This window comes from Capra hircus, chromosome 15 (assembly GCF_001704415.2).
Source record: "Capra hircus breed San Clemente chromosome 15, ASM170441v1, whole genome shotgun sequence".
Lineage (NCBI taxonomy): Eukaryota > Metazoa > Chordata > Mammalia > Artiodactyla > Bovidae > Capra > Capra hircus.
The window spans coordinates 59,802,831-59,816,931 of NC_030822.1; the positions used below are offsets into that span (position 1 = coordinate 59,802,831).

The 14,101-nt window shown below is 35.6% G+C and overlaps 1 protein-coding gene across 2 annotated transcripts in view; it reads right to left on the reverse strand.

Annotated features, from left to right (window-relative positions):
* Window positions 1-14,101, reverse strand: part of BCO2 (beta-carotene oxygenase 2) — a 67,531-nt gene that overhangs the window by 7,030 nt on the left and 46,400 nt on the right. For both annotated transcript variants that reach the window (XM_005689454.3, XM_018059783.1), the window contains exons 7-8: window positions 13,298-13,458; window positions 11,994-12,161 (exon numbers count right to left, since the gene is read on the reverse strand). In XM_005689454.3, coding sequence (XP_005689511.2) covers window positions 11,994-12,161; window positions 13,298-13,458 — 329 coding nt within the window. The remainder of the gene's footprint in view (window positions 1-11,993; window positions 12,162-13,297; window positions 13,459-14,101) is intronic.

A 14,101-nucleotide genomic window follows, 5' to 3' on the forward strand; every position in this document is an offset into this window, starting at 1 on the left:
TGGGTACAGAGCCTCTACCTAGGATCAAGAAAAAGTTCTGAAAATGAACAGCGATGCTGGTTGCACAACATTGTTACTACATTTAATGTCACTGAATTATACACATAAAATTGTCAAATGGTAAATTCTGTGTTATGTATATTTTACCACAGAAAAAAGAAACAATGAAGAGAGGTCTCACATATCCTTCATGAAGTCTCAACAATGATTTCTTTCATAACTACACTACAATATCACAACCAGGAAACTTACATGGATATAATCCACCAACATTATTCAGATTTTATTCATTTAACATGCATTCACTTATGTGTGCTTGTGTGTGTAAATTTCATCATATGTAAACTTATATGATCACCACCACACTCAAGATACAGAACAGTTCTATCTCTACCAGGGTCCTTCATGTTAACGCTTTTATAAGGATATTGCTACAACAACTCCCTCATCACTTGACCCTAATGAGAAGAGATTTTGATAGTTTTGAAAAGCTAGAGGGACAAGAAGGGAATGTCTTGATAAACCTCTAGCTCTTTTGGTCAGGACCCCTGAAGCTGTACCTAGAAGTAAGAATAAACAAAAACAGTCCAGCTCTTGCAGCAACTGTGTCATGTTTCAAAGTATCTCAATCTTTATAACTAGATTAAGAATATCTGCAATTGATAATGTACCTTAGCCATCTGCCAGATACAAATGAAAATCTTCTCTGAAGGAAGACAACAGAGTCTCCAAATATTCCTCCTAAAATTTTTCAAACACAATATTCTGTGTAGAATAAAACTTAGTCAGCACTTAAGAAGACAGCAAAGTATAATTTAAAGGAAAAAAAAAAAAGATAAGCAACAGATTATAGAAACGCAGGGGATCCATATAATAGAGTTATCAAACTTTAAATATTCTGAATACATTGGAGGAATTATTTTAAATTGGGGTTATAGCAGAGAATCACAAATTATAAAAGAGAAGGTAATCAAAGTTCTAGAAGTGAAAAAAAGCAATGAGTTTAAGACCATAGTGCCTAGTTTTAAGAGCAGGATACATACAGCTGAAGAAAGAAAGTTTGAATGGTAAGATAAGAAGAAAATATCCAAAGCAAGATACTTAGAGAGAGCAAAGGATGGAAGATACTTAAAAAGAACATAAGCAACAGAGAGCTAGAGTAAAAAGGGGTATCATACGTGTACTGTAGTCCCAGAAAGAAAAGAAAGAAAAGATTTATTAGATGCGATATTTGAAAAAATAATGGGTGAAATTTTTCAAAGCTAATGAAAGACATCAAATCATAGATTCAAAAATACTTAAGAAAATAAAGCAAAAGGAAATCATATTGAAAAATATCATAGTACTAACTTCAGAAAATCAGAGAAAATCTTTGGGGGGTAATGGATCAACTTCAAAGGAGCAAAGCTTTTAACTGACAACTGATTTCTCAACAGAAATCAGAAGACAATAAAATATCCTTACAGTGTTGAAAGAAAATAAAAACCTAGATTCTTTATCCAATTAAAACATCTTTCAAGAAAGAAGGTATAATAAAGACATTTTTCTGACAAACAGAAATAGAGATTTCATCACCATATCAGCATATCTGAACTAAAGAAGATAGTAAAAGATGTTCTTCAGTCAGAAAGACAATGATACCACATGGACACTCAGAGAGGCAAGAAGGAATTAAGAGCAAGAGAAGGTGCTGATATAGGTAAATGGGTAGTATGGGTAATTACGTTTACATAAAACAACATTGATAATAATGCTTTACAGGGGTTAATATAAAGAGAGAATTAAAATATATAATGAACAGTAGCATATAAATCAGGAATATAATAAATGGAGTTAAAGTGTTCCAGACTCCCTCCATTGTCTGGAAAGAATTAAAAGAACTAATAATATACTGTGCTAAATCAGCAAAGAAAACTATACACAAGGTCAAAAGACAACCCTCAGAATGGGAGAAAATAATAGCAAATGAAATCATTAACAAAGGCTTAATCTCCAAGATATACAAGCAGTTCATGCAACTCAATACCAAAAAAACAAACAGCTCAATCAAAAAATGGGCAAAAGACCTAAACAGGCATTTCTCAAAAGCAAACAGATGGCGAATAAACACATGAAAAGATGCTCAACATCATTCATTATTAGAGAAATGCAAATCAAAACTACAATGAGATATCACTTCACACCAGAGGGCAGACAGAAGAAGCAAGAAGAACCAAAATCCCACAGCAGCTAGAATCACAGCAGAATCACAGCAGCTAGAATGAAAACCACATTACAGAAAGTTAATCAAAATGAAAAAGCAGAGGGTTATGTCCCAGATGAATGGACAAGATAAAACCCCACAGAAACAACTAAATGAAGTGGAGATGGGAAAACTTTCAGAAAAAAATTTCAGAATAATGCTAGTTAAAATTATCCAGGATCTCATAAAAAGAACAGGGAAGATGCAAGAAATGTTTACCAAAGACCTAGAGGAACTAAAGATCAAACAAACAGAGATGAACAATACACTAGAAGAAATCAATAGCAGAATAACTGAAACGGAAGAAAGGATAAGTGACCTGGAAGACAGAATGGTGGAAATCACTGCCACAAAACAGAAAGTAGAAAAAAGAATGAAAAAAAGAAGACAACCCAAGAGACCTCTAGGACAACATTAAATGCACCAACATTTGAGTTAGAGGGGTACCAGAAAGAGAAGAGAGAGAGAAAGGACTCAAGAAAATATTTGAAGAGATAAAAGCTGAAAACTTCCCTTTCATGGGAAAGGAAATAGTCAACCAAGTCCAGAAAGTACAGAGAGTTCCAGGCAGGACAACCCCCAGGAGGAATTCACTGAGACACACAGTAATTGAACTGACAAAACTTAAAGACAAAGATAAAATGTTAAAGGCAACAAAGGAAGAACGACAAATAACATACACTCCCATCAGGTTATCAACTGATTTCTCAAATCTGGCTTGTAGAAAGAAATTCTACAAGCCAGAGGAGATGGCATGGTATATCTAGAGTGATGAAAGTGAAGAACCTAAAACCAAGAGTGCTCTACCCAACAAGACTCTCATTCAGATTTGATGTAGAAATGAAAAGTTTCCAGACAAGCAAAAGTTAAGAGAATTCAGCACCACCAAACCAACTTTACAACAAATGCTATAGGAACTTCTCTTGGCAGGAAACATAAGAGAAGGAAAAGACCTACAAAAAATAAATTCAAAACAATTAAGAAACTGGTAATAGGAGCATATATATCAATAATTACCTTAAATGTAAATAGATTACAGGCACCAACTGGCTGGGCAGATGAAAATGTGTGCATGTATGCACTTCTACTGACCACATCACTCTAGTTAACAGCTCAAATTCTATGTAATTATTGTATATTGTTCAGTTCAGATCAGTTCAGTTACTCAGTCGTGTCCGACTCTTTGTGACCGCATGAACCACAGCACGCCAGGCCTCCCTGTCCATCACCAATTCCCAGAGTCCACTCAAACCCATGTCCATTGTGTCGGTGATGCCATCCAATCATTTCATCCTCGGTCATCCCCTTCTCCTCCTGCCCTCAATCTTTCCCAGCATCACGGTCTTTTCAAATGAGTCAGCTCTTTGCATCAGGTGGCCAAAGTATTGGAGTTTCAGCTTCAACATCAGTCCTTCCAATGAACACCAGGACTAATCTCCTTAGGATGGACTGGTTGGATCTCCTTGTAGTCCAAGGGACTCTCAAGAGTCTTCTCCAACACCACAGTTCAAAAGCATCATTCTTCAGCACTCAGCTTTCTTTGTAGTCCAACTCTCACATCTGGAAAAACCATACTACTGGGTTTTCACTACTGGAAAAACCATAGCCTTGACTAGACGGACCTTTGTTGGCAAAGTAATGTCTCTGATTTTAATATGCTGTCTAATTGGTCATAACTTTCCTTCCAAGGAGCAAGCGTCTTTTAATTTCATGGCTGCAATCACCATCTGCAGTGATTTTGGAGCCCAGGAAAATAAAATGTGACAGTTTCCACTGTTTTCCCATCTATTTCTCATGAAGTGATGAGACCAGATGCCATGATCTTCGTTCTCTGAATGTTGTTGAGCTTTAAGCCAACTTTTTCACTCCCTTTTTCACTTTCATCAAGAGGCTGTTTAATTCTTCTTCACTTTCTGCCACAAGGGTGGTGTCATCTGCATATCTGAGGTTATTGATATTTCTCCTGGCAATCTTGATTCCAGCTTGTGCTTCTCCAGCCCAGCGTTTCTCATGATGTACTCTGCATAGAAGTTAAATAAGCAGGGTGACAATATACAGCCTTGACGTACTCCTTTTCCTATTTGGAACCAGTTTATTGTTCCATGTCCAGTTCTAACTGTTGCTTCTTGACCTGCATACAGGTTTCTCAAGAGGCAGGTCAGGTGGTCTGGTATGCCCATCTCTTTCAGAATTTTCTAGTTTATTGTGATCCACACAGTCAAAGGCTTTGGCATAGTCAATAGAGCAGAAATAGATGTTTTTCTGGAACTCTCTTGCTTTTTCCATGATCCAGCAGATGTTGGCAATTTGATCTCTGGTTCCTCTGCCTTTTCTAAAACCAGCCTGAATATCTGGAATGTCATGGTTCACATATTGCTGAAGCCTGGCTTGGAGAATTTTGAGCATTACTTTACTAGTGTGTGAGATGAGTGCAATTGTGCAGTAGTTTGAGCATCTTTGGCATTCCCTTTCTTTGGGATTGGAATGAAAACTGACCTTTTCCAGTCCTGTGGCCACTGCTGAGTTTTCCAAATTTGCTGGCATATTGAGTGCAGCACTTTCACAGCATCATCTTTTAGGATTTCAAGTAGCTCACCTGGACTTCCATCGCCTCCACTAGCTTTGTTCGTAGTGATGCTTCCTAAGGCCCACCTGACTTCACATTCCAGGATGCCCAGCTCTAGGTGAGTGTGAGTGATCACACCTTCATGATTATCTGGGTCGTGAAGGTCTTTTTTGTACAGTTCTTCTGTGTACTCTTACCACCTCTTAATATCTTCTGCTTCTGTTAGGTCCATACCATTTCTGTCCTTTATTAAGCCCATCTTTGCATGAAATGTTCCTTTGATATCTCTAATTTTCTTGAAGAGATCTCTAGTCTTTCCCATTCTATTGTTTTCTTCTATTTCTTTGCATTGATCACTTAGCAAGGCTTTCTTATTCTTGCTGTTATTTGGAACTCTGCATTCAGACGGGTATATCTTTCCTTTTCTCTTTTGCCTTTCACTTCTCTTCTTTTCTCAGCTATTTGTAAGGCCTCCTCAGACAGCTATTTTGCTGGTTTGCATTTCTTTTTCTTGACGATGGTCTTGCTCCCTGTTTCCTGTACAATGTCACGAACCTCAGTCCATAGTTCATCCGGCACTCTATCAGATCTAGTCCCTTAAATATATTTTTCACTTTCACTTTATAGTCATAAGGGATTTGATTTAAGTCATACCTGAATGGTGTAGTGGTTTTCCCTACTTTCTTCAATTTAAGTCTGAATTTGGCAATAAGGAGTTCATGATCTGAGCCACAGTCAGCTCCTTGTCTTGTTTTTGCTGACTGTATAGAGCTTCTCCATCTTTGGCTACAAAGGATATAATTAATCTGATTTCAGTGTTGACCATCTGGTGATGTCCATGTGTAGAGTCTTCTCCTGTGTTGCTGGAAGAGGGTGTTTGCTGTGACCAGTGCATTCTCTTGGCAGAACTCTATTAGCCTTTGCTCTGCTTCATTCTGTACTCCAAGGCCAAATTTGCTGTTACTCCAGGTGTTTCTTGACTTCCTACTTTTGCATTCCAGTCCCCTATTATGAAAAGGACATCTTTTGGGGGTGTTAGTTCTAGCAGGTTTATATTGTTTGGTTAATCATATTTCCATTATGGCTTGTAATTATCTTTTATTTTTTTGGTCTGGCTATTGTTTGTGAAAACTGATAACATCTTTTCCATTATGTAACTATTATTCATTTAATACCATTGTATCATAATTGGTCAACAGAAAATAATAGGATTCCGTAATACTGAAACTACCATTTAATAGAAAAACTTGTAATCACTTTTTAAATCCAGATGCAAAATCTTGGAAGTTTTTGAAAAATACAAATACCCAAGTGTTGTTTCTCTCTCCAAAGCTCCAGATATGATTCTAATGAGCAGCCATGTTTAAAAACAACTGGACTATATGATGATCTTTTACATTTATCTAGTTTGTTTCATTTTTCTATTTCACATTCAGTGCTCCCATTTCATTTAGTTTGTTTTCCTACTTCTCCATCTCTCTCCTTTTGTTGTTCTTTTTCAAACCTTTATCTAGTGTAGTATAAAAGCTTTTGTATACATATATATACACACATATATTTATAAAGGTTTGTATATATATATGCAGACATATATATGTATAAGATAATATATATATTAGAAAACATGAATTTTGGTCTAGCTAAAAAATTTATGACATCTTGATTCCACCTGTAAATGATAGATTTATCATTTATATTTGTTCAATACTTTGATATAGTTCCATTCATTTTGGCATCTGGTATTACTGCTAAAAGTCTAGAAAACTTATTATCTTAGTGAATTTAAAATTTTTGAATGAGGTTTAAACTTCAAATGCAATTCTGAGAAAATAAGAAATACTATGTTGTAAAGAAAAAAAACAGGAGATTAACATATGATAGACAGCAAATTGCCAATGTTTGTTGGATCATAAAGAAAGCAATGGAATTCCAGAAAACATCTACTTCTGCTTCATCAGCTATGCAGAAGCCTTTGACTGTATGGATCACAACAAACTGTGGAAAATTCTTAAGAGTTGCGAATACCAGATCACCTTGCCTGTCTCCTGAGAAATATGTATGTGGGTCAAGAAGTAACAGCTAAAATTGGACATGGGACAAGGGACTGGTTCAAAATTGGGAAAGGAGTATGTCAGGGATGTATACTGTCACCTTGTTCACTTAACTTCTATTCAGAGCACATCATGAGAAATACCAGACTGAATGAATTAAAAGCTGGAATCAAGATTGCCAGGAGAAATATCAACAACCTCAGTTATGCAGATGATACCACTCTAACAGCAGAAAGTGAAGAGGAACTAAAGAGCTTCTTGATGAGGTTGAAAGAGGAGAGTGAAAAAGCTGGCTTAGGACTCAACATTCAAAGAACTAAGATCATTGCATTACTTCAAGGCACATAAAAGGGGGGAAAGTGCAAACAGTGACAGCTTTTATTTTCTTGGGATCCAAAATCATTGCTGATGGTGATTGTAGTCTGAAATTTAAAAAAGCTTGCTCCTTGGAAGGAAAGCTATGACAAATCTAGACAGTGTATTAAAAAGCAAAGGTATCACTTTGCTGACAAAGGTCCATATAGTTAAAGCTATGGTTTTTCCAGTAGTCATGTAAATATGAGAGGTGGACCATAAAGAAGGCTGAGCACAGAACTGATGTTTTTGAATTGTGATACTGGAGAAGACTCTTGAGAGTCCTTTGGACTGCAAGGAGATCAAACCAGTCAATCCTAAAGGAAATCAACCCTAAATATTCATTGGAAGGACTGATGCTGAAGCTGAGCTCCAATGCTTTGACCACCTGATGAGAAAAGCCAACTCATTGGAAAATACCTTGATACTGGGAAATACTGAGAGCAAAAGGAGGAGAGGGAAGCAGGGGATGAGATGGTTAGATAGCAACACCGACTCAGTCAACATGGATTTGAGCAAACTCCAGGAGATAGTGAAGGAAAAGGGAAGCCTGGCATGCTGCAGCCCACGGAATCACAAAGAGTTGGACACAACTTAGCAATTGAACAACAACAACAGTTAATAACTAAAGTATAAATTTTGTTCAAATTTCACAAAATTTTATGCTAGTGTCCATTGTTTGTTTTTATACCTTACTCAAGACTCCACACTGTATTTAATTGCATTGAGCAGCTTCAGCTGCAAGCAACAAATTCTGATAAATTCTCTTTTCATTTTTATGCTGTTACAAATATTTTCTAATTTTCCTTGTTATGACTTCTTAGATACACTCATCATTTAAAAGTATACATTTAATTTCCAAATACATGGCATTTTAAAAGTATCTTTGATATTGATTTCTCATTTTGATATTAATTTCTCATTTAAATACTTTCTTCTCTGCAATCACCCTCTGTGTTTTTTCAGTCTTTTAATTTTATTGAGGCTTTCAATGACTAAGTAAAAGTTCTCTCTTGGGAAATGTCACACTGCACTTGAAAATATGTGGGTTATCTTCAAATAGCTTTTGATATTTATTTCCAGTATAACAGTGATAAGAGAACAGATTCTGTATGATTTCAGTAACTTTAGACAACAAAATTCTTGCACCTTGTTTTATGTCCCTGGATATGTTCCAGTGTCTCCTGGTTTATGGTCTATGGGTACTTGAATAGAATAGAATTGAACTGAATCTGTTGCCTACTGTTGTGCAAAAATCTTAATTATGTTGAATTGGTTCATACTGCTTTTCAGGTCTACTATATCATCCCACTTTTCTCTCTAGTCATTCTATTAATTTTTGAGAGTTTGATATTGAAACTCCAACTAAAAATCTTAATTTATCTACTTAAAAAGATAATTGTAATATATAGTGGGAGTATATTGTAACTTGTTCTGTATTTTCCAAGTCTCTTGTAAATGTGTTGTCATACTTTCATAACTTAAAAAATGAAAAAAGAAAGAAGATATACAGATAGCCAAGAGACACATGAAACAATGCTCAACATCACTAATTATTAGAGAAATGCAAATTAAAACTACAATGAGATATTACCTCACACCACTCTAAATGGCCATCATCAAAAAGACTATAAACAAGAAATTCTGGACAAGGTGTGGAGAAAAGGGAGCCCTCCTACACTGGTGGGAATGTAAATTGGTATAGCCACTATGGAGAATGGTATAGAAGCTCCTTAAAAAAACAAAAATAGAGCTACCATATGATCTTGCAATCCCTGGGAATATATCCAGAAGAAGAAAAAAAAAAAAAAAGACAGTCAGTCCAAAAGGATACATGCATTCCAATGTTCATTACAGCACTGTTTACAATACAAATTAAAGCCAAGACATGAAGTGTGAAAGCATTAGTCACTCAGTTGTGTCTGACTCTTTGCAACCCTATGGACTGTAGCCTGCCAGGCTCCTCTGTAAAGGAATTCTCCAGGCAAGAATACTGGAGTGGGTAGCCATTCCCTTCTCCAGGGGATATTCCCGACCCAGAGATTAAACCTGGGTCTCCTGCACTGCAGGCAGATTCTTTACCATCTGAGCCACCAGAGAAGCCCCAGCTAAGACATTGAAGCAAACTAAATGTCCATCAACAGAAGAATGGATAAAGAAGATGTGTAACATAATGCAATGGAATATTACTCAGCCATTAAAAAGAATGAAATAATACCATTTGTAGCAACATGGATAGAGATTATCATACTAAGTGAAATAAATCAGATAAAGCAAGTATCACAAGATAATATTATATGTGGAATCTAAAAAATATGATACAAATGAACTTATTTACAAAACAAAAACAGACTCACAGACATAGAAAACAAACTTATGGTTTACAAGGGGCTTGCCAAGTGGCGCTAGTGGTAAAGAACCTGCCAGTCAATGCAGGAGACATAAGAGATGCAGGTTTGATCCCTCGGTCCAGAAGATCCTCTGGAGGAGGGCATGGCAACCTACTCCAGTATTCATGGACAGAGGAGCCTGGCGGTCTATAGTCCATGGGTTTGCAGAGTCAGACATGACTGAAGCAATTAGCATTCATGGTTTACCAAGGAGAAAGATGGTAGAGGGGATAAACTGGGAGTTTGAGATTGACATATACAGACTACCATATTTAAAACAGATAACCAACAAGGACCTACTAAATAGCATAGGGAACTCTGCTCAATATTGTTTAATAACCTAAATGGGAAAAGATTTTTAAAAGGATAGATATATTTAAAAGAACCTGATTTTGCCACTGAGCCCAGGCTGGTAACAGCTTATCACGCCTTTCAACCAAAAGAAAGTTCAGGTGGAAAGGAGAGAGAGAGAGAAATAAAGTGGAACAAATGGCTAACTATGATATGCTAAAAAATGAAGTCCAGAAAGAGAATATAAATATATATAGATATTTAATTTTTAGAATTAAAAATTCTTCTAGAAGATAACATAAAATATTTCTATGACTTTGTCATAGGAAGATGTCCAAAACAGGATTCACAATGTATTACTCATAAAGGAAAATACTGATATACTGGACCACGTCTGTTTATTGAAAGGTGCCATTAAGACAATCTGATAAAGGTATCTATAAAAATACCTGCAGCAATTTCATACTTAGTGGTGATTTATTAAACATTTTCCAAATGAGGTGGGAAAATAATTACTGCTATCAGCACTTCTTTTCAAGTTGAAGTCTTAGCTAGTACAGTAAGAAAAGAAGAATAAAATAAGATGCATAAGAATTGGAAAGAAAGAAGTAAAACTGTCATCATTTTCAGATAATATGAGTGTATACGTAGAAAATCCAAAGTAATTTACAGATCAAAATAAGTGAATTTGGCTATCTAAATCTCTAAATATGAGATCAATATACAAAATCAACTTCATTTCTACATATCATCAAAAACAAAATGAAAGTTTTAAAGATAACATTTACAACAGTTTCAAAACATTCTAACTGCCTAATGATAACTTTAACTAAAGATATATAATCTCCTCACACTGAAAACTATAAACATTACTTCAAGAAATTTTAAAAGATTCAGGACTTTCTTGGTGGTACAATGGGCAAGAATCTGCCTGTCACTGCAAGGGATACAGTTTCAATCCCTGATTCAGGAAGATTCCACATGCTGAGGAGCAACTAAAGTCAGGGCACCACAACTTCTGAGCCTGTGCACCACAGCTACTAAAGCCTGTGCTCTCTAGGGCCTGTGAGCCATAATTACTGAGCCCATGAGCCCCAGAACCCACGCCCTGCAACGAGAAGCCACTGCGATGAGAAGCCAGTGCCCCACAATGAAGAGGAGCCCCTGCTCACTGTAATTAGAGAAAGCCCAGAAGATCCAGCACAGCCAAATAAATAAAAAGAATAAATTGTGTTAATGTAAAGGTAACTTTTAAAAAGATATTTTAAAAGATTAAAATAAATGGAGAGATATTCCCTGTTCATGAGTTGGAAGACTCAATATTTCTCATTATTGTAAAGATGTCAGTTATGTCCAAATTAATCTATACAGATCATACAATATGATCCCAACTATGGTTTTTTTTGGTTTGTTTGCTTGTTTGCTTTTACAAAAACTAATAAGTTGATTCTAAAACTTATGGAAATGCAAAAGGCCAACAAAAACTGAGGCAATCTTTAAATAGAAAGGAGCTAAAGGCCTTATACTGTATATATCAAGATATCAAGACCTACCATACAGGTATAATAACATAAGTAAGCTAAGTAAATGTAAGTAAACCTTAAAAGTAATGTTTTTTAAAAATTAAAAAATAAAACTATAGCAGAAAACAATTTTCATTACATAATCCAAGGAAAAATTCTGCCTTAGATTGATTATCAGGAAAAAATGAATCCCTTCAAGCTGAGGAACTAAGACATTTTCTTTTATCGAAGGATTAATATTATAGTTTTGCTTTGCTTACCATTTTACTATCCCTTCTAAGAAATGTTAAGTATGTTTAGTGCTCAAGTATAATAAGGAACTAATCACAAGTGTTTCAAAACATATTTCTTGGCTTTCTTTAATATAATTTTTATTTATTAAGCATTAAGTACATATTTCAAATTATTTTGAAGTATTAAATAAATAAATAACAAACTTGTGTCTTCAATGATTTAAAACCATTCTCCCTCTTTACTTGCCAAAGAGGCAAGAGAAACTGCGAATTTCAAGCCCAAAGCCAGAACTTGGCTAGATCAAAATTCTTTTGACCACTCTTGAAAATCAGAGAATTCTACCTGATCAAGCTCTTTCCCAGTTTTCCTAAGATTCTGTAGTTGGTAGACTTCTAAAATTCTTCCATCATCCTGACAGCACAAATCAATGACAACACAGCCCTGGTCCTCAAAGGCATTGATTTGGTGAAAAGTAATAAAAGGTTTACTGACGTACATCCCTGGAAGAAGCTGCAGGAACACAGACAATGAGAAAGAGATATTTTATTTCCTTTAGGGTACAAATCCACAAAGTTCAAATTAAGATTTCTCTCCCTTTAAGTAATAGGCCTGGTAGGTATAAAAACCAGAATTTGGAATGTAGAAGCAAATATGTTTTGATTTAAAATCATCTCATCTCATATTAATGAATAAACTGAGGCTATTTGATATAGACCAATCAACTGATTTAACTAACTTCAAAGTTCTCATGAAATATGGCCCAATATTTTGAAGAAAAAATAAATCCTAAACTCTTTAGTACATGGTTAAATAGAAAATACTTCTATTAAAAAGTTTATGATAAATTTAGTGACTAATCAAAGACTCTGATGCTGGGACGGATTGGGGGCAGGAGGAGAAGGGGACGACCCAGGATGAGATGGCTGGATGGCATCACGGATTCGATGGACGTGAGTCTGAGTGAACTCCGGGAGATGGTGATGGACAGGGCGGCCTGGCGTGCTGCCATTCACGGGGTTGCAAAGAGTCGGACACGACTGAGCGACTGAACTGAACTGAACTGAATCCTCTGGAAAATGCTCTCATTACTAAAATGGGATTTTTTTGGTAATGAAATTATATGAGGGACTACAGTAAATTTGGGATACTATTTCTTTAAGGGGTTAAAAAGTAGACGAATATAATAATGCTATTTATCAGGCATCTATAGAAAGATATTTAACCAATACACTTTGGACTTTGGTGCTATTATCATACTTGTATATCAAAATGTCATAAAAGCAACTAATAAAAATATAATTGCAAAAGTTACAGAAGACCTCTGCATGAACAGTATTCTCTTTGGCAAATATTATTATACAGAAAAATCCATGCTAACATGCTAAGAGGATTTCCTAGATGTCATTTTTATTGTCAATTCATTTTGTAATTGAATCAGATAATTTAAAGGATAAAACCATTTCCTATAATTTTCTGATATGCAAAATTCACTGTATTAATTAAAAATAAATAGCTAGCCCTCCTTATGGAAGAAGACAATATCCTTTAATTAAAAGTGGCTTATGTAAAAAATACCCAACAAGGCAAAAATCAGTGATATGGAAATTTGCCTTCACGTCTAATCATTCACAGTCAAAATTCTCTACCTGACCAGTATGCTTATCCACCACATGAAACCGTGTATTATACTGGGGTTCCCAGCTTATTCCATCTGAAAAGGGCTTTCCTCGAATTTTAGAAGAGATGATTCTCCACAAATTCATCTTTAGAGGCTGTTCAATGAAGATGATGTAGTTCCTTGTCATTCCTAAAATGGTTCAAGTAAATAATAAAATGTTATTTGGCAAAATAGAGATGTCTGAAATGCAACAGTTATGGGGACTTGTCAGAATAGTTGGACATATTACTGCTGACCTAAACAAATGCCAGTCAGAAATAATTCTTCATCATTTCTCAGCTTTGCTATATATATTTTCTGTTCCTACATAAAAACAGGAACTTTTATACACAATGGAGTATTACTCAGCCATTAAAAAGAATACATTTGAATCAGTTTTAATGAGGTGGATGAAACTAGAGCCTATTATATAGAGTGAAGTAAGCCAAAAAGAAAAACACCAATACAGTATACTAACGCATATATATGGAATTTAGAAAGATGGTAACGATAACCCTGTATGTGAGATAGCAAAAGAGACACAGATGTATAGAACAGTCTTTTGGACTCTGGGAGAGGGAGAGGGGTTGATTTGGGAGAATGGCATTGAAACATGTATAGTATCATATATGAAACGAATCGCCAGTCCAGGTTCGATGTATGATACAGGATGCTTAGGGCTGGTGCACTGGGATGACCCAGAGGGATGGTACGGGGAGGGAGGTGGGAGGGGGGTTCAGGATGGGGAACACGTGTATACCCGTGTCCATTTTTTATGGTTAAATTCTTTTTT